This window comes from Schistocerca nitens, chromosome 5, assembly GCF_023898315.1.
Source record: "Schistocerca nitens isolate TAMUIC-IGC-003100 chromosome 5, iqSchNite1.1, whole genome shotgun sequence".
Classification (NCBI taxonomy): domain Eukaryota; kingdom Metazoa; phylum Arthropoda; class Insecta; order Orthoptera; family Acrididae; genus Schistocerca; species Schistocerca nitens.
This window is the reverse complement of record NC_064618.1, coordinates 98,637,347-98,657,303: the sequence shown is the minus strand read 5'-3', so window position 1 is coordinate 98,657,303 and position 19,957 is coordinate 98,637,347. Positions and strand designations below refer to the sequence as shown.

At 46.9% G+C, this 19,957-nt stretch overlaps 1 protein-coding gene across 2 annotated transcripts in view; it reads right to left on the bottom strand.

The window, feature by feature from the left end:
* The window catches only part of LOC126260076 (inositol 1,4,5-triphosphate receptor associated 2-like), a 720,512-nt gene that overhangs the window by 44,629 nt on the left and 655,926 nt on the right, over positions 1-19,957 (bottom strand). For both annotated transcript variants that reach the window (XM_049957280.1, XM_049957281.1), the window contains exons 12-13: positions 16,762-16,898; positions 11,485-11,601 (exon numbers count right to left, since the gene is read on the bottom strand). In XM_049957280.1, the coding sequence (XP_049813237.1) occupies positions 11,485-11,601; positions 16,762-16,898 (254 nt within the window). The remainder of the gene's footprint in view (positions 1-11,484; positions 11,602-16,761; positions 16,899-19,957) is intronic.

Genomic DNA, 19,957 nt, shown 5'->3' with positions numbered 1-19,957 from the left:
AACCGTTCAGATGTTATGTCGATTTTGTTTCATATACACTCCTGGAAATGGAAAAAAGAACACATTGACACCGGTGTGTCAGACCCACCATACTTGCTCCGGACACTGCCAGAGGGCTGTACAAGCAATGATCACACGCACGGCACAGCGGACACACCAGGAACCGCGGTGTTGACCGTCGAATGGCGCTAGCTGCGCAGCATTTGTGCACCGCCGCCGTCAGTGTCAGCCAGTTTGCCGTGGCATACGGAGCTCCATCGCAGTCTTTAACACTGGTAGCATGCCGCGACAGCGTGGACGTGAACCGTATGTGCAGTTGACGGACTTTGAGCGAGGGCGTATAGTGGGCATGCGGGAGGCCGGGTGGACGTACCACCGAATTGCTCAACACGTGGGGCGTGAGGTCTCCACAGTACATCGATGTTGTCGCCAGTGGTCGGCGGAAGGTGCACGTGCCCGTCGACCTGGGACCGGACCGCAGCGACGCACGGATGCACGCCAAGACCGTAGGATCCTACGCAGTGCCGTAGGGGACCGCACCGCCACTTCCCAGCAAATTAGGGACACTGTTGCTCCTGGGGTATCGGCGAGGACCATTCGCAACCGTCTCCATGAAGCTGGGCTACGGTCCCGCACACCGTTAGGCCGTCTTCCGCTCACGCCCCAACATCGTGCAGCCCGCCTCCAGTGGTGTCGCGACAGGCGTGAATGGAGGGACGAATGGAGACGTGTCGTCTTCAGCGATGAGAGTCGCTTCTGCCTTGGTGCCAATGATGGTCGTATGCGTGTTTGGCGCCGTGCAGGTGAGCGCCACAATCAGGACTGCATACGACCGAGGCACACAGGGCCAACACCCGGCATCATGGTGTGGGGAGCGATCTCCTACACTGGCCGTACACCACTGGTGATCGTCGAGGGGACACTGAATAGTGCACGGTACATCCAAACCGTCATCGAACCCATCGTTCTACCATTCCTAGACCGGCAAGGGAACTTGCTGTTCCAACAGGACAATGCACGTCCGCATGTATCCCGTGCCACGCAACGTGCTCTAGAAGGTGTAAGTCAACTACCCTGGCCAGCAAGATCTCCGGATCTGTCCCCCATTGAGCATGTTTGGGACTTGATGAAGCGTCGTCTAACGCGGTCTTCACGTCCAGCACGAACGCTGGTCCAACTGAGGCGCCAGGTGGAAATGGCATGGCAAGCCGTTCCACAGGACTACATCCAGCATCTCTACGATCGTCTCCATGGGAGAATAGCAGCCCGCATTGCTGCGAAAGGTGGATATACACTGTACTAGTGCCGACATTGTGCATGCTCTGTTGCCTGTGTCTATGTGCCTGTGGTTCTGTCAGTGTGATCATGTGATGTATCTGACCCCAGGAATGTGTCAATAAAGTTTCCCCTTCCTGGGACAATGAATTCACGGTGTTCTTATTTCAATTTCCAGGAGTGTAGTTCAATAACTCTCACATTGTAAGTCCACTGGCATTTCAGAAGCGCTTCAGATCCTTCCACTTTGTTACGAATGGTTCAGTAAGTCATCACTATGATTTTGATAATCTCATCCATGAGGGGATGGGAAGGGGCACGTCTTTGGATCTCACAGTAAAACTCTGGGGTCTTCAGCAGATCTCATTATCTGAACTGTATGGTGAATCCTCTAATCACGTAAAACGTCTTGTGTGCATCCCATGCACATAGTCTGATACATGAGCAGTCTCTGATGAGAGCAGCTCTGATACATTATGGTGAAAAAATACGAAGTCGCAACCTACCACGTCACAGGTTTTTTGCAGTTGAAGCCTTCTACTAGATTCAGAACAAGGGGGCCACCAGCGGACAAGACTGCACGCTGTAAGCTCCGCGGAAATTTTGTAAGCAAGACTAGTCTTCATTCAGTCATGTCTGCCAGTCGCTGCAGTTATCAAAGTGTGACCTCGGGACCCAGACGACAGGCAGCTTTCTCTCCATCTGTCTACCGGAACTGCGTCTCTGCACGAGGCCCCCAGCTACACGCAAGGTGGTTGTTACTATCCCTTGCCGTCGTTTCCCTTTCGCCAAAAAATCAAACTTACGGCGATTAACAGGGACCTATCTTATAAAAGTACGCAGGATCATTGAGAACCAAAATAAACGACGGGAACTGGACGGGCTACAGAGCGCCAACATGAAACTGATCAAACTGGGCTTAATAGCAGTCCTCAGTAGCCTTTTCTCAGGGCACCACGATTATACATTATTACATAGAATTTTATGCCGGAAACATCTCTTATCAATGAACTGGCAAAATATTAAGGAGGTTTGCATATTGTGTAACGAGAAAAAATTTTGATCCAATCATAGTCTCGTAAAGAGAAACCATTGTTGACACCTTGTAGCGTCAGGTATTCTACCAGGTATCAGCACTGTTTATACAAGAGCATTGGATATTCTTCAAATGGTTCAAATGGCTCTGAGTACTATGGGACGTACATTGAGGTCATCAGTCCCCTAGACTTAGAACCACTTAAGGGGGATAGGACGTCAAACGGGCTGACTTGGAGCAGGAGAGGCACCAGAGGACATTTTAATTTCAAATGTCTATACTTTTACAAGTAAATTCATAAAACTTTGTCACCATGACCAGGAAGGATTCAGAATTCGCACTCGTAGCAGCGGAAGTTGAAAAACGTAACAAAATAATTTTTTTTACATGTCAAATTTCATCACTTTTTCACTTACTATTGGCTGCATTTGTTGCTATAGGTACACTTTTCTTCATAAGTAAGAGAGACTGTTCGATGAATTTTGCACAGAAAACAAACTATACTTACAGGTGTCTGAAACTCTAGAATCTATTTAATTTATGAAAAAATGAATAAGCTGTTACGTTTTAAACTTTATATTTAGAAAAAATCAAACTTCGTAGTTAAATATCTCAATTTTTACCACAGTTTTTAATAGATTTGGAAAATTCTGGAGTTTCATACACCTGTAAGTATGGTTTGTATGCTGTGCAAAATTCATCTAAGAATCTCTCTTACTTGTGAACAAAAATGTACCTATAGCAACAAATGCTGCCAACAGTAAGTGAAAAATTGTAGAAATTTCATATATAAAAAAAAATATTTTGTTATGTTTTTGCACTTCCACTGCTATAAGTGTGAATCCTAAATCCTTCCTGGTCATTCTGAAAAAGTTTTATGAATTTATTTGTAAAAGTATAGACAGTAGAAAATAAAATTTCCTGTGGTGCCTCTCCTGCTCCAAGTCGGCCCATTTGACGTCCTACCCCCTTAAACCTAACTAACCTAATGACATCACACACATCCATGCCTGAGGTAGGATTCGAAACTGCGACCGTAGCAGCAGCGCGGTTCCGGACTACAGCGCCTAGAACTACTCGGCCACAACGGCCGGCATTGGATATTCTGCCAGATATCACCATCGTTTATGCACCAAGATTTGAGGTATTCTGCAGAATATCAGCATTGTTCAAGCACTGAAGTGTCGGGCATCCTGCTGAATGTCAGGGTCGCTCACGCACAGATGTCGGGTATTCTACCGAATATCAGGTTCGTTCACATATGAGGTGTCAAGGTATTCTGCCAGATATCGGCACTATTTCTGCACTGAGAAGTTGGATGTTCCGCTGTGTACCGACCCCATTCACGCAGCAAGTGCTGGGTATTCTGCTGAGTGTCAGCATCGTTCATGTACAGATGTGAAGTTTTCTGTCAGATATCAGTATCATTCAAGCACTGAGGTGTCTGGTATTCAGCCGGATATCAGTGTTGCTCATGCACCATGTGCCAGATACCAGCATGGTTCCTCCACAGACGTCAGTTATCCTGACAGATAACAGCATCGTTAATGCACAGCCATCAAGCATTCTGTCAGATAACAGCATCATTCAAGCCCTGAGGTGTCTGGTATTCGGCCAGATATCAGCATCGTCCATGCACCATGTGCCGGAAACCAGCATAGTTCCTCCACAGACGTGAGGTGTCCTGACAGATAACAGCTTCGTTAATGCACAGACGTCAAGCATTCTGTCAGATAACAGTATCATTCAAGCCCTGAGGTGTCTGGTATTCGGCCAGACATCAGTGTCGTTCATGCACCATGTGCCGAATACCAGCATGGTTCCTCCACAGACGTCAGGTGTCCTGACAGATAATAGCATCGTTAATGCACAGCCATCAAGCATTCTGTCAGATAACAATATCATTCAAGCCTTGAGGTGTCTGGTAATCGGCCAGATATCAGCATCGTCCATGCACCATGTGCCGGATACCAGCATGGTTCCTCCACAGACGTGAGGTGTCCTGACGGATAACAGCATCGTTAATGCACATCCGTCAAGCATTCTGTCAGATATCAATATCGTTCAAGCCCTGAGGTGTCTGGTATTCGGCCAGGTATCAGTGTCGTTCATGCACCATGTGCCGGATACCAGCATGGTTCCTGAACAGATGTCAGGTGTCCTGACAGATAACAATGTCGTTCATGAACAGACGTCAAGCATTCTGTCAGATATCAATATCGTTCAAGCCCTGAGGTGTCTGGTATTCAGCCGGATATCAGTGTCGCTCATGCACCATGTGCCGGATACCAGCATGGTTCCTCCACAGAGGTCGGGTGTCCTGACAGATAACAGCATCGTTAATGCACAGACGTCAAGCATTCTGTCAGATAACAATATCATTCAAGCCCTGAGTTGTCTGGTATTCGGCCAGAGTGTCGTTCATGCACCATGTGCCGGATACCAGCATGGTTCCTGTACAGACGTCAGGTGTCCTGACAGATAACAACGTCATTCATGAACAGATGTCAAGCATTCTGTCAGATATCAATATCGTTCAAGCACAGAGGTGACTGGTATTTGGCCGGATATCAGTGTCGCTCATGCACCATGTGCCGGATACCAGCATGGTTCCTGTACAGACGTCAGGTGTCATGACAGATAACAACGTCGTTCATGAACAGACTTCAAGCATTCTGTCAGATAACAATATCATTCAAGCAATGAGGTGTCTGGTATTCGGCCAGATATCAGCATCGTCCATGCACCATGTGCCGGATACCAGCATGGTTCCTCCACAGACGTGAGGTGTCCTGACAGATAACAGCATCGTTAATGCACAGACGTCAAGCATTCTGTCAGATAACAGTATCATTCAAGCCCTGAGGTGTCTCGTATTCGGCCAGATATCAGTGTCGTTCATGCACCATGTGCCGGAAACAAGCATGGTTCCTCCACAGACGTGAGGTGTCCTGACAGATAACAGCATCGTTAATGCACAGCCATCAAGCAATCTGTCAGATAACAATATCATTCAAGCCCTGAGGTGTCTGGTATTCGGCCAGATATCAGCATCGTCCATGCACCATGTGCCGGATACCAGCATGGTTCCTCCACAGACGTGAGGTGTCCTGACAGATAACAGCTTCGTTAATGCACAGACGTCAAGCATTCTGTCAGATATCAATATCGTTCAAGCCCTGAGGTGTCTGTTATTCGGCCAGATATCAGTGTCGTTCATGCACCATGTGCCGGATACCAGCATGGTACCTGAACAGACGTCAGGTGTCCTGACAGATAACAACGTCGTTCATGAACAGACGTCAAGCATTCTGTCAGATATCAATATTGTTCAAGCCCTGAGGTCTCTGGTATTCAGCCGGATATCAGTGTCGCTCATGCACCATGTGCCGGATACCAGCGTGGTTCCTCCACAGACGTGAGGTGTCCTGCCAGATAACAGCATCGTTAATGCACAGACGTCAAGCATTCTGTCAGATAACAGTATCGTTCATGCCCAGAGGTGTCTGGTATTCAGCCTGATATCAGTGTCGCTCATGCACCATGTGCCGAATACCAGCATGGTTCCTCCGCAGACGTGAGGTGTCCTGACAGATAACAGCATCGTTAATGCACAGACATCAAGCATTCTGTCAGATAATAGTATCATTCAAGCCCTGAGGTGTCTGGTATTTGGCCAGAGTGTCGTTCATGCACCATGTGCCGGATACCAGCATGGTTCCTCCACAGACGTGAGGTGTCCTGACAGATAACAGCTTCGTTAATGCACAGACGTCAAGCATTCTGTCAGATATCAATATCATTCAAGCCCTGAGGTGTCTGGTATTCGGCCGGATATCAGCATCGTCCATGCACCATGTGCTGGATACCAGCATGGTTCCTCCACAGACGTCAGTTGTCCTGACAGATCACAGCATCGTTAATGCACAGCCATCAAGCATTCTGTCAGATAACAGCATCATTCAAGCCCTGAGGTGTCTGGAATTCGGCCAGATATCAGTCTCGTTCATGCACCATGTGCCGGATACCAGCATGGTTCCTGTACAGACGTCAGGTGTCCTGACACATAACAACGTCTTTCATGAACAGACGTCAAGCATTCTGTCAGATATCAATATCGTTCAAGCCCTGAGGTGTCTGGTATTCAGCCGGATATCAGTGTCGGTCATGCACCATGTGCCGGATACCAGCATGGTTCCTCCACAGACGTCAGGTGTCCTGACAGATAACAGCATCGTTAATGCACAGCCATCAAGCATTCTGTCAGATAACAGCATCATTCAAGCCCTGAGGTGTCTGCTATTCGGCCAGATATCAGCATCGTCTATGCGCCATGTGCCGGATACCAGCATGGTTCCTCCACAGATGTGAGGTGTCCTGACAGATAACAGCATCGTTAATGCACAGACGTCAAGCATTCTGTCAGATATCAATATCATTCAAGCCCTGAGGTGTCTGGTATTCGGCCAGATATCAGTGTCGTTCATGCACCATGTGCCGGATACCAGCATGGTTCCTGAACAGACGTCAGGTGTCCTGACAGATAACAATGTCGTTCATGAACAGACGTCAAGCATTCTGTCAGATATCAATATCGTTCAAACCCTGAGGTGTCTGGTATTCAGCCGGATATCAGTGTCGCTCATGCACCATGTGCCGGATACCAGCATGGTTCCTCCACAGAGGTCGGGTGTCCTGACAGATAACAGCATCGTTAATACACAGACGTCAAGCATTCTGTCAGATAACTGTATCATTCAAGCCCTGAGTTGTCTGGTATTCGGCCAGAGTGTCGTTCATGCACCATGTGCCGGATACCAGCATGGTTCCTGTACAGACGTCAGGTGTCCTGACAGATAACAACGTCATTCATGAACAGATGTCAAGCATTCTGTCAGATATCGATATCGTTCAAGCCCAGAGGTGACTGGTATTTGGCCGGATATCAGTGTCGCTCATGCACCATGTGCCGGATACCAGCATGGATCCTGTACAGACGTCAGGTGTCATGACAGATAACAACGTCGTTCATGAACAGACTTCAAGCATTCTGTCAGATAACAATATCATTCAAGCAATGAGGTGTCTGGTATTCGGCCAGATATCAGCATCGTCCATGCACCACGTGCCGGATACCATCATGGTTCCTCCACAGAAGTGAGCTGTCCTGACAGATAACAGCATCGTTAATGCACAGCCATCAAGCATTCTGTCAGATAACAATATCATTCAAGCCCTGAGGTGTCTGGTATTCGGCCAGATATCAGCATTGTCCATGCACCATGTGCCGGATACCAGCATGGTTCCTCCACAGACGTGAGGTGTCCTGACAGATAACAGCTTCGTTAATGCACAGACGTCAAGCATTCTGTCAGATATCAATATCGTTCAAGCCCTGAGGTGTCTGTTATTCGGCCAGATATCAGTGTCGTTCATGCACCATGTGCCGGATACCAGCATGGTACCTGAACAGATGTCAGGTGTCCTGACAGATAACAACGTCGTTCATGAACAGACGTCAAGCATTCTGTCAGATAACAGTATCATTCAAGCCCTGAGGTATGTGGTATTCGGCCAGATATCAACATCGTCCATGCACCATGTGCCGGATACCAGCATGGTTCCTCCACAGACGTGAGGTGTCCTGACAGATAACAGCATCGTTAATGCACAGACGTCAAGCATTCTGTCAGATAACAGTATCATTCAAGCCCTGAGGTGTCTGGTATTCGGCCAGAGTGTCGTTCATGCACCATGTGCCGGATACCAGCATGGTTCCTGTACAGACGTCAGGTTTCCTGACAGATGACAACGTCGTTTATGAACAGACGTCAAGCATTCTGTCAGATATCAATATCGTTCAAGCCCTGAGGTGTCTGGTATTCGGCCAGATATCAGTGTCGTTCATGCACCATGTGCCAGATACCAGCATGGTTCCTCCACAGACGTGAGGTGTCCTGCCAGATAACAGCATCGTTAATGCACAGACGTCAAGCATTCTGTCAGATAACAGTATCGTTCATGCCCAGAGGTGTCTGGTATTCAGCCTGATATCAGTGTCGCTCATGCACCATGTGCCGAATACCAGCATGGTTCCTCCACAGACGTGTGGTGTCCTGACAGATAACAGCATCGTTAATGCACAGACATCAAGCATTCTGTCAGATAACAGTATCATTCAAGCCCTGAGGTGTCTGGTATTCGGCCAGATATCAGCGTCGTTCATGCACCATGTGCCGGATACCAGCGTGGTTCCTCCACAGACGTGAGGTGTCCTGACGGATAACAGCATCGTTAATGCACATCCGTCAAGCATTCTGTCAGATATCAATATCGTTCAAGCCCTGAGGTGTCTGGTATTCGGCCGGATATCAGCGTCGTTCATGCACCATGTGCCGAATACCAGCATGGTTCCTGTACAGACGTCAGGTGTCCTGACAGACAACAGCATCGTTAATGCACAGACATCAAGCATTCTGTCAGATAACAGTATCATTCAAGCCCTGAGGTGTCTGGTATTCGGCTGGATATCAGCATCGTCCATGCACCATGTGCTGGATACCAGCATGGTTCCTCCACAGACGTCAGTTGTCCTGACAGATAACAGCATCGTTAATGCACAGCCATCAAGCATTCTGTCAGATAACAGCATCATTCAAGCCCTGAGGTGTCTGGTATTCGGCCAGATATCAGTCTCGTTCATGCACCATGTGCCGGATACCAGCATGGTTCCTGTACAGACGTCAGGTGTCCTGACACATAACAACGTCTTTCATGAACAGACGTCAAGCATTCTGTCAGATATCAATATCGTTCAAGCCCTGAGGTGTCTGGTATTCAGCCGGATATCAGTGTCGGTCATGCACCATGTGCCGGATACCAGCATGGTTCCTCCACAGACGTGAGGTGTCCTGACAGATAACAGCATCGTTAATGCACAGCCATCAAGCATTCTGTCAGATAACAGCATCATTCAAGCCCTGAGGTGTCTGGTATTCGGCCAGATATCAGCATCGTCTATGCGCCATGTGCCGGATATCAGCATGGTTCCTCCACAGACGTGAGGTTTCCTGACAGATAACAGCATCGTTAATGCACAGACGTCAAGCATTCTGTCAGATAACAGTATCATTCAAGCCCTGCGGTGTCTGGTATTCGGCCAGAGTGTCGTTCATGCACCATGTGCTGGATACCAGCATGGTTCCCGTACAGACGTCAGGTGTCCTGACAGATGACAACACCGTTCATGAGCAGACATCAAGCATTCTGTCAGATATCAATATCATTCAAGCCCTGTAGTGTCTGGTATTCAGCCGGATATCAGTGTCGCTCATGCACCATGTGCCGAATTCCAGCATGGTTCCTCCACAGACGTCAGGTGTCCTGACAGATAACAGCATCGTTAATGCTCAGCCATCAAGCATTCTGTCAGATAACAGTATCATTCAAGCCCTGAGGTATGTGGTATTCGGCCAGATATCAACATCGTCCATGCACCATGTGCCGGATACCAGCATGGTTCCTCCACAGACGTGAGGTGTCCTGACAGATAACAGCATCGTTAATGCACAGACGTCAAGCATTCTGTCAGATAACAGTATCATTCAAGCCATGAGGTGTCTGGTATTTGGCCAGATATTAGTGTCGTTCATGCACCATGTGCCGGATACCAGCATGGTTCCTGTACAGACGTCAGGTGTCCTGACAGATAACAACGTCGTTCATGAACAGACGTCAAGCATTCTGTCAGATATCAATATCGTTCAAGCCCTGAGGTGTCTGGTATTCGGCCGGATATCAGCGTCGTTCATGCACCATGTGCCGAATACCAGCATGGTTCCTCCACAGACGTCAGGTGTCCTGACAGATAACAGCATCGTTAATGCACAGACATCAAGCATTCTGTCAGATATCAGTATCATTCAAGCCCTGAGGTGTCTGGTATTCGGCCCGATATCAGTGTCGTTCATGCACCATGTGCCGGATACCAGCATGGTTCCTGTACAGACGCCAGGTGTCCTGACAGGTAACAACGTCGTTCATGAACAGACGTCAAGCATTCTGTCAGATATCAATATCATTCAAGCCCTGAGGTGTTTGGTATTCGGCCGGATATCAGTGTCGTTCATGCACCATGTGCTGGATACCAGCATGGTTCCTCCACAGACGTCAGGTGTCCTGACACATAACAGCGTCGTTCGTGAACAGACCTCAGGCATTCTGTCAGATATCAGTATCGTTCTAAGCCCTGAGGTGTCTGGTATTCGGCCGGATATCACCAGTGTTCATGCACCATGTGCTGGATACCAGCATGGTTCCTGCACAGACGCCAGGTGTGCTGACAGATAACAGCGTCGTTAATGCACAGACGTCAAGCATTCTGTCAGTTATCAGCATCGTTCACGCACTGAGGTGTCATGATTTGGGTTCACGATCGTGCAGGATACTCGACAACTCAGGTTGTTAGAAATCATTATCTTAATTCCCCCTTTTTTTCCCCATCTGATGAACGAATCAAGCAGTTTGTTTACCTTCGTTGATGACGAGACGGAAAAGTATGTTGCTTCTTCAACGCATTACAGAAATCAAGAAGTATATCATGTACGTAGTAGCACGTTTTGCAAATTCTATAATCATCCATGTCAAGTGAGTTGATAGAAACCGAAACGATCTGACAGCCAGAAATCTATCTTAATTTTCACAACGCTGTTATGCAGCCGGCAGGAATTCCTTCATACTTAAAAACGAGCTGTACGACAATCTCAGGTCGGTGACATATGTCAATGCAACCGTCACTACTCCAACAGCATAGCTGTAGAGAAAAACCAGGAAAGTCATCACGTCCTGTAGACACCAACATTTTTTTGCTTACTTACGTTAAAACAACATTGAAGGGATGTAATAACACATCCAACCTTAAATTTAGAATATTCATTACTCTGCATACTTCTGTGGAAACACATTCTCCTGTAAGATTTCACGGAAAATATTTATGGGATTTCAAGTCAGATTTAAAATTGTTTATTCTAAGACAATAATTCCTGTCGGAATAACTCCAAGTCATTTGCCACAGATATTTTTGTGCAACACTTTATAATCATTCGTTCAACACATACAATTTTTTTCAGTTCACATATATAATAGGCAAAAATTTTAACTATGATAGGACATACCCATAATTATTATTTCCTTCTGGCTCCACATTCTCCAGCTCGAGTCTACTGCTGCAACTTTCTCGTCTTGATTCACTAATTTCTTGTATGTTGTCCATAAAGGTATTGGTTGTATTCCTTTAAAAAAGAAGTGCAATAATTAAGCTGATTTAGTGGGTGAAAATTAAATTACATGGCTTAAGCATATTCAAAGTTGCTCTAATGGTGCATAATCCTTGCTAAAATGCGAACAGTGGTTTGTGATGTATGTTTCCTCCTGCATTGGTTATGTGATAAAGCATTTTACATGGACTGTCTTCCTGCATTGCGCTGAACTTTAGATAGTGGTGAAGAAAAATGAACCAGTTCTGGAGGCTTTTGAGATGTGGAAGTGGTGGAGGATCAAAATATAAGTTCGATGTACAGAGTGAAAAAAGATGAGGTACAGAAAAGAATGGGACGACAGAGCACTCGTGTAAGAACAGGAAACTGAGAATGAATAGATCATAGTGTATAAAGTAAGAAGTAGAAGGGGCACTCAAATGAAAACGAGACAAATGGAAAAAAGTAAGTAAACTGTTTACTATTTCAAAAGTAATCGCCAAACTATTAATCCCATAGTGAGACAAGACGATTGATGACACAGTGGAAAAAAAACTTGAGGTTGCCTATGGAACCATGATTGTACACAGGCTTGCATGACCTGGTCCGAAACAAATCGACAGCAACCAATGTCTTTCTTCAGGGCTTCAAAGTGTGTAGATCGCATGGGGAGCGATCGGTACTTTACGGGGAACGTCTATTGATTCCCAGCGAAACTTTTGCAGCATACAAACTGGCTGCTGGCTTCCGTCTCGGGTTCTTCGGCCGATGTCCGTCTGATGATTTTTCTGACGTTTCGCCAGCATGACTGGTCGGCATTGTCAAAGCTTCACTGCCCACTGCTGGTGGTGGTCTGGAGCCGAGCTCGCGGCCGCAGACTATAGGTACCTGGCGCGCCAACGTCCAAGGACATCTCCGCGGTCTTTGTGGTTGTCCTGTCGCTACCTACAACGGTCGTTCGCTGCAGCACGGGAAGCCAGGATCCGTTTATCATAAGGCTTTCTTCTTTCTTGTTGGAGCTATTCTCGTGATTGTGTATTTCTATAGCTTCTCCGAACAAGCGGTTGCGGTAGCTCTTCTCTAGAGCCAGAGTTTCCGTGTCGGCGAATTTTACTACGTGGTCAGTCTCACACAGCGCTTGCTCTACCACGGCCGATTTCTCCACCTTTCCCAAACTGCCATGCCGCTTATGTTCTGAGATCCTGGAGCTGACTGATCGTCCAGTCATTCCAACACAAAACTTTTCAGCAAATGCATGGTATGTGGTATATTGCCGACATAGGAAGTGAGTCCCTTTTCTCCTTTGCCTATCTGAGACACTTTTTGGTCTTCTTTGTCGGATCGTAGTAGTCTGCAGGTATCAAGAGGATAACCGCACCGGAAATGACCGCGAAGAAGTCCTTGGACGTTGGCGCGCCAGGTACATAGTCTGCGGTCGCGAGTTCGGCTCCAGACCACCACCAGCAATGGAGGGTGAAACTTTGACAATGCCAGCCACTCTTACTGGAACTTTAGAAAAATCCTCAGACGAACGTTGCCGAAGAACCCGATACAGAGGCCAACAGGCAGTCTGTCAGCAAGTGACCACGTAAGCCTAACAATTTTGTTCTGCAGCTTAGTCGAAGCAATCTCGGCAAATTGTGGCCCTATATTTTTGGAGTCTTGAACAAAGACGATGGAGGCTGTCGATTTCCTTCAGTCGAAGATTTCGACGTCCGGATAAAACATGGGTCCACAGGCAACTGCAAATATTTTTTCAATGAAGACATTGATCGCCTTGCCTCACAAACGGAGAAATGTCGTTATGTTACGGTGATTAGTTTTGAAATAATTAAGAATTAGTTACTTTTCCTGTATCTGTCTCGCTTTCATTTGCCCGTCTTTTACAATAACGGTCTTGGAAGCGTATGTGGAAAGAGACAGGAGATTGCGGAGGAAGAGATTTCTAATTCTGGATGACGCTCTGGACGGTGGCATACACACAGCAGCACTGAGAAGGAAGCAATGGACAGCCTGACTCTGGCCTGCTAGTACAGCAGAAAACTGCTGGCTTGTCTTAATTGACCTCTCTTAAAAAATAAAGGGCCTTATTCCCTCCTATTGCTAAAGATACAAATGACATTAACTTTTGGGCTGAGAGATTTTCACCGCCTCATAACTGAAAGTTTTGAGTACTCAATTTGCCACTTTTGAAAGTTGAGATCTGTCTGGTAGCCTACTTGTCTTCATCCAAGTTATTTAACCTCCAACATAAAGCTACCTGAGAACTGTTGCATCCATCTCTTTTACTTCTTTTACACTGTAATTGTGTATGATTTACGATGCGTTTTCCCAGTACATTCCAGCGTTCATGCATAGTATATCCACTTCATGGACACACACTGGATGAATTTAATCTAACGGTTAGCCTCACTTGCTCTATGACAGCATTCGCTACTGTTGACATCCTGAGGCTTTGTTATGATATCATTAACAGCCAATCTGAACAATTGTTGGAAGACCTCTATCACATGTGGCACTGAAATTCTATTGTGCAGCTGTCACAGTTTATGATGCGTAACAGCTATTTTGGATAAACTGCACTTACGATCACGTGATACATTAGTGTGTTGCTGTGTGAGTTAAGGCCGTTCACAAATAACGTTGTTGTATGTAGGGAAGTCATAATGGCAGTAAATAGTAATTAAATGCAAAAAGAATCGCATAGGATGGACATATGGTGCAAGGAATACTGGCTCAACTTTAACAAAAGCCACATATTGCTTACAAGATGCCATGGAAACTCATTATCGTCTGATTGTTCCATTGTCGATCAATTCTTGCAAACAGAGACAACAATGAAATACCTAGTGGTACGCAGCTAGAGAGATTTAGGGTGGCAGAAACACATAAAAGTAGCTGCGTGAATGGCAGATTCTTTGAAGAAATCATATTAGAAATTTAATTAATCTAAGAAAGAGATGGGTTGCAAAACTTTCATTTTGATCATCCTCGAGTGTTATTCGCCAGAATGATACTCTCACCAGGCACAGTTAATGGAGGTAAGAGACGATTAAAGGATATACATACAGTGTCATATGTTCTTTTCGTCAGCGATAAGTCATCTTGTAGGCGCTCAACCAACTCGAGTAACAGATGTTACAAGAGAGGCATTGTGCATCACGGTTCCAATGAGAATGCAACAGCAATTAATTTCGTCTATATCTGACAAAATAACAGTGGAGGTAAAATCAGATTCTTCTGAGAATATGCAGAGTTACTTGAAGACAGTCAACCAGCACACAGTTTGCCAGTCAGAGAGGGGTTGGTGTAACAGAAGTGATGTACTCCTCTTTGTCAGACACAATGGCGTGGCTTGAAGAGCTTGAGTCAGTGGACCTACATTTAAGCAATGCGAAAAAGTCTAGCGTTTGGAATCATGAAAACTATTATGCACCTTGCTTCTCTCGTGATTCAGTTCTCGGGACCTGTTTCTGAAATTTATTTATTTCCCCATTTCCCCTTTCAGATTTAGGTTTCTTGTCTGTTCTGCGCACCTGCCAGCCTTGCTACCGTTACTCATTCTAGGTTCACTGATTGCTAGGAAGATGCACGTGTTGTGTACCAGATAATGTAAATTAGTAATATACGCCTTAAATAAGAGTATATCAACGCTGTAATTTAATTTCCATCTGCAAATTTCCATTCAGGTAATGAGTAATACACTCCTGGAAATTGAAATAAGAACACCGTGAATTCATTGTCCCAGGAAGGGGAAACTTTATTGATACATTCCTGGGGTCAGATACATCACATGATCACACTGACAGAACCACAGGCACATAGACACAGGCAACAGAGCATGCACAATGTCGGCACTAGTACAGTGTATATCCACCTTTCGCAGCAATGCAGGCTGCTATTCTCCCATGGAGACGATCGTAGAGATGCTGGATGTAGTCCTGTGGAACGGCTTGCCATGCCATTTCCACCTGGCGCCTCAGTTGGACCAGCGTTCGTGCTGGACGTGCAGACCGCGTGAGACGACGCTTCATCCAGTCCCAAACATGCTCAATGGGGGACAGATCCGGAGATCTTGCTGGCCAGGGTAGTTGACTTACACCTTCTAGAGCACGTTGGGTGGCACGGGATACATGCGGACGTGCATTGTCCTGTTGGAACAGCAAGTTCCCTTGCCGGTCTAGGAATGGTAGAACGATGGGTTCGATGACGGTTTGGATGTACCGTGCACTATTCAGTGTCCCCTCGACGATCACCAGTGGTGTACGGCCAGTGTAGGAGATCGCTCCCCACACCATGATGCCGGGTGTTGGCCCTGTGTGCCTCGGTCGTATGCAGTCCTGATTGTGGCGCTCACCTGCACTGCGCCAAACACGCATACGACCATCATTGGCACCAAGGCAGAAGCGACTCTCATCGCTGAAGACGACACGTCTCCATTCGTCCCTCCATTCACGCCTGTCGCGACCCCACTGGAGGCGGGCTGCACGATGTTGGGGCGTGAGCGGAAGACGGCCTAACGGTGTGCGGGACCGTAGCCCAGCTTCATGGAGACGGTTGCGAATGGTCCTCGCCGATACCCCAGGAGCAGCAGTGTCCCTAATTTGCTGGGAAGTGGCGGTGCGGTCCCCTACGGCACTGCGTAGGATCCTACGGTCTTGGCGTGCATCCGTGCGTCGCTGCGGTCCGGTACCAGGTCGACGGGCACGTGCACCTTCCGCCGACCACTGGCGACAACATCGATGTACTGTGGAGACCTCACGCCCCACGTGTTGAGCAATTCGGCGGTACGTCCACCCGGCCTCCCGCATGCCCACTATACGCCCTCGCTCAAAGTCCGTCAACTGCACATACGGTTCACGTCCACGCTGTCGCGGCATGCTACCAGTGTTAAAGACTGCGATGGAGCTCCGTATGCCACGGCAAACTGGCTGACACTGACGGCGGCGGTGCACAAATGCTGCGCAGCTAGCGCCATTCGACGGCCAACACCGCGGTTCCTGGTGTGTCCGCTGTGCCGTGCGTGTGATCATTGCTTGTACAGCCCTCTCGCAGTGTCCGGAGCAAGTATGGTTGGTCTGACACACCGGTGTCAATGTGTTCTTTTTTCCATTTCCAGGAGTGTATATGAAGAAATTGATAATTGTATGGTAACGGACAGTTACACTTGTAAAGTAAAGCACAACTTCTACTTACTCAAATGCGTCGAGGTTTTCGGACGATCCCCAGCTGGTGGTGGAGGGACTACTCGGAGCCGCAGACGGGGTCAGCGAGGTGCGCCTCGGGAAAGAGCCGGAGCGAGACAGCAGCCTGGGGCTGGCGCTGCCGCCGTCCTGCAATTGTTTCACAGTGGCTGTGTAGCGACTTCTGACAGACAGCTCCTGGTGTGCACAATATCAAATTTCTAGTCCCACATTTTTTTAAATATTGACAATATTTCCCATGTGCGCAATAATATTGTTCGTCCAAGAGTGAGATTCTACATCTACATGATTACTCTGCAAATCAGTGGCGGCTGCTGTTTCAGAGCGCAAGAGCACGTGAAAACCCTAACTTTTGACACCTTGTGGATTGGCTGGTTATTTTGCTTTGAATGCTGTTTAAATGTAAAGTAGATGCGGCAGTCTGAAAGACAAGGCACTAAATCTACCGCGCTCAGCTATATATTACTCGTCTTAGACTCGGTGAAATTTGGCATCAGGACCGCGAGCACACCTTCACTTGTGCACGGTTTAATGTGCTTCTGCGCATTCGAAAGACTGGACATGGTGAAACATCAAAACGTAGTAAGACTCCTTCACGCCATAACACATTAGTTGTCGTTCCGTGGTGTCATGGTACAACCTTTAAAAATAAATCTAGATCTAGTGGCGATCAATTGTCTGTAGACGCTGCGTACAAATTATGCAGTGGGGACGCCTCTGACGTCCTCTCCGATCTGCGCCCCAAGCGGCCCCTCGCGTTGCCTGGACCTTAATCCGACTCTGGGGGCACTTGTAGAACCTCGTCACGTTCCTTCCATTATTTTTTCCATTATCTTTTTATCCCCCCCCCCCCCTCCCCGTCATCATAGAGCTCGAGGTGACACAAACGAGCTCTACTCCCATCGTCCCTACCTTGCTTACGCTTAGGCTACGGTCACAGTGGTTCCGATATCGGTGGATTTCACCGACGACCGGCATCGGCCGGAGACGGCCGATCTTTGCAAATCAGTATGCCACCACGTGCGCTGTCATACTACAGCCGATCTTATCCCCCGAACGAACAGACTCCGGACGACAATCGGTAAAATCCAAATTAGTTTCTTTTCTTCGGTCAAATCGACTGACGTTCTCGCACGCTCATCCCCAGGGTGAAAATATCAGAATCGCGATATTGATCGGTATCTACGGACTGAAATCGCAGGTTTATTCGAAACCTCGAATAGGCAAAATCTTTACTGGAAAGACGACAGCGATCAGTCGTCCTTTTTAAATTTTGTTGGCAGATCTACATATCAGCTAGAAACTAGCCATTCTCAATGCACTATTATTTATGCTCAGTGCATGTAATGCCTGTTGGTCGGGCTTCATCCACTTGAACTGTGGTCTGATCTGCCAATAAAATTTAAAGAGGAAGACTGATCGCTGAAATCTATAATTTACAAGTCAAATTAACAGTCGCTGAGTGCAACAGCTTCCCCAATGGAAGGTAACCTGATAGTTTATAGCCTTAAAAAATAATTTGTTCAAGTGACTAGGATGGGGTTCTTATATACTTATAGCTACTGTACTGGATCATTTTTGTGGTAGGTTGCAATCTGTTGTGCACAAATTATTATTGCTGCTTACTGGCGTTTTATGCCAGAACGGTAGTGATTCTGTTAATATGAAGTGGTTTGCAAACATGGTGTTCGGTAAGTATTTCCACTTTTAAGTGATTTACGTTATCAGAGTTACTTATGCTACACTTTATGCTTGCCTTTCACTCGTGTGCAAAATGACAATCACTGAAGTTTAATTGACATACGTCTGGACAATTTTAAATAAACAGAGCGAAATAGAGTGTTTATAACTTGCTTTCCAAGGTCAACACGAATTATCTTGAATACGTAACAGAGCGTTTCTCCCGTCATGTCATATATTCGTAAAACTTGTCTGGTTATTCCGACAACCGAGGACAGAGCGTATAGTACCCGCCATGTTCTTACATGACACGAAAGCTCATTCACATGCATTCGGCGTCTCTTTTAACAGCAGAAGCCGCTACGCGGCACTCTTGTCCAAGCACAGAGGTGTCATGGTATCCACACCAGCCTAAGATGTCAAAATCCAACCTACTTCATACATAAAATCGCACCAAAAAGTATTGGCACACGTGCGTATTTATTGTTGCTGGTTACAAACGCCGCACCTTCCGGTACACAGCACATGTACGTGCTACCTCACATACCAGACATTACAGTTCTGCCCACAGTGCCTACCATGAACAAAGAAATGCAGTGTTAAGGGAAAACCTGTATCTCCTGGTCACACAAAAAGTATTGGCACAGAGCGCGGCTTCTCGTATATTGCTGGGTTTCCAAGTACCGGAATACCATCTGCTGACGCAATAGACACTGCGTGTTGTTGACGGCCCAGTCGCTTGTATGTTGCTGAATTGCGCGATAGTGGTCAGCATGTGGCCGAAGAAGAAGGAACATTCAGTGGAGTTGCGTAAGAGAGTGGTATTGCTCCATTCACAAGGGAGAAGCTATCGACAAAGCGAAGCAGAGGTGTCTGTTAGCTACACCACGATACGAGCCATCATTCATAAATATAAAGAGACTGGAAGAACAGTGAATAAATGTCGTCCTGGACGTCCAAAAGTGCTTACAACCCGAGAGCGTCGCCATATCATCGCACTTGCTCGGAAGGAACCTGCTACAAGTGCAGCTACTATTGCTGAGGTTGTTCAGACAATGTTCGACAAGACGGTTAGTGTTCAAACTATACGAAATGTGTTGAATGAGGCTAACATGCATGGACGTTCTCTCAGGAAAAAGCTATACATATCGGAAATTAACCGGCAGAAACGACTGCAGTTTGCCAAGGACCACATCAGCAAGCCGATGGAGTTTTGGAACACTGTGATATTTAGCGACGAATCGAAGTTCAATGTGTTCGGAGTTGGTGCAAGAAAGAAAGTTTGGCGCAAGCCGAATACGCACCTCGACATCAAACACATGCATCCGACAGTCAAGCACGGTGGGGGTGGTATCATGGTCTGGGGCTGTAGGCGGCGTCCGGCGTTGGAAATCTAGCAGTAATCCACGGTACAGTGGATCATATGAGATACATCGACGTGTTGCGAGGTAATTTACACGCTAGTGCACAGACATTGGGTCTTACTGGGGTGTTCCATTTTCAGCAAG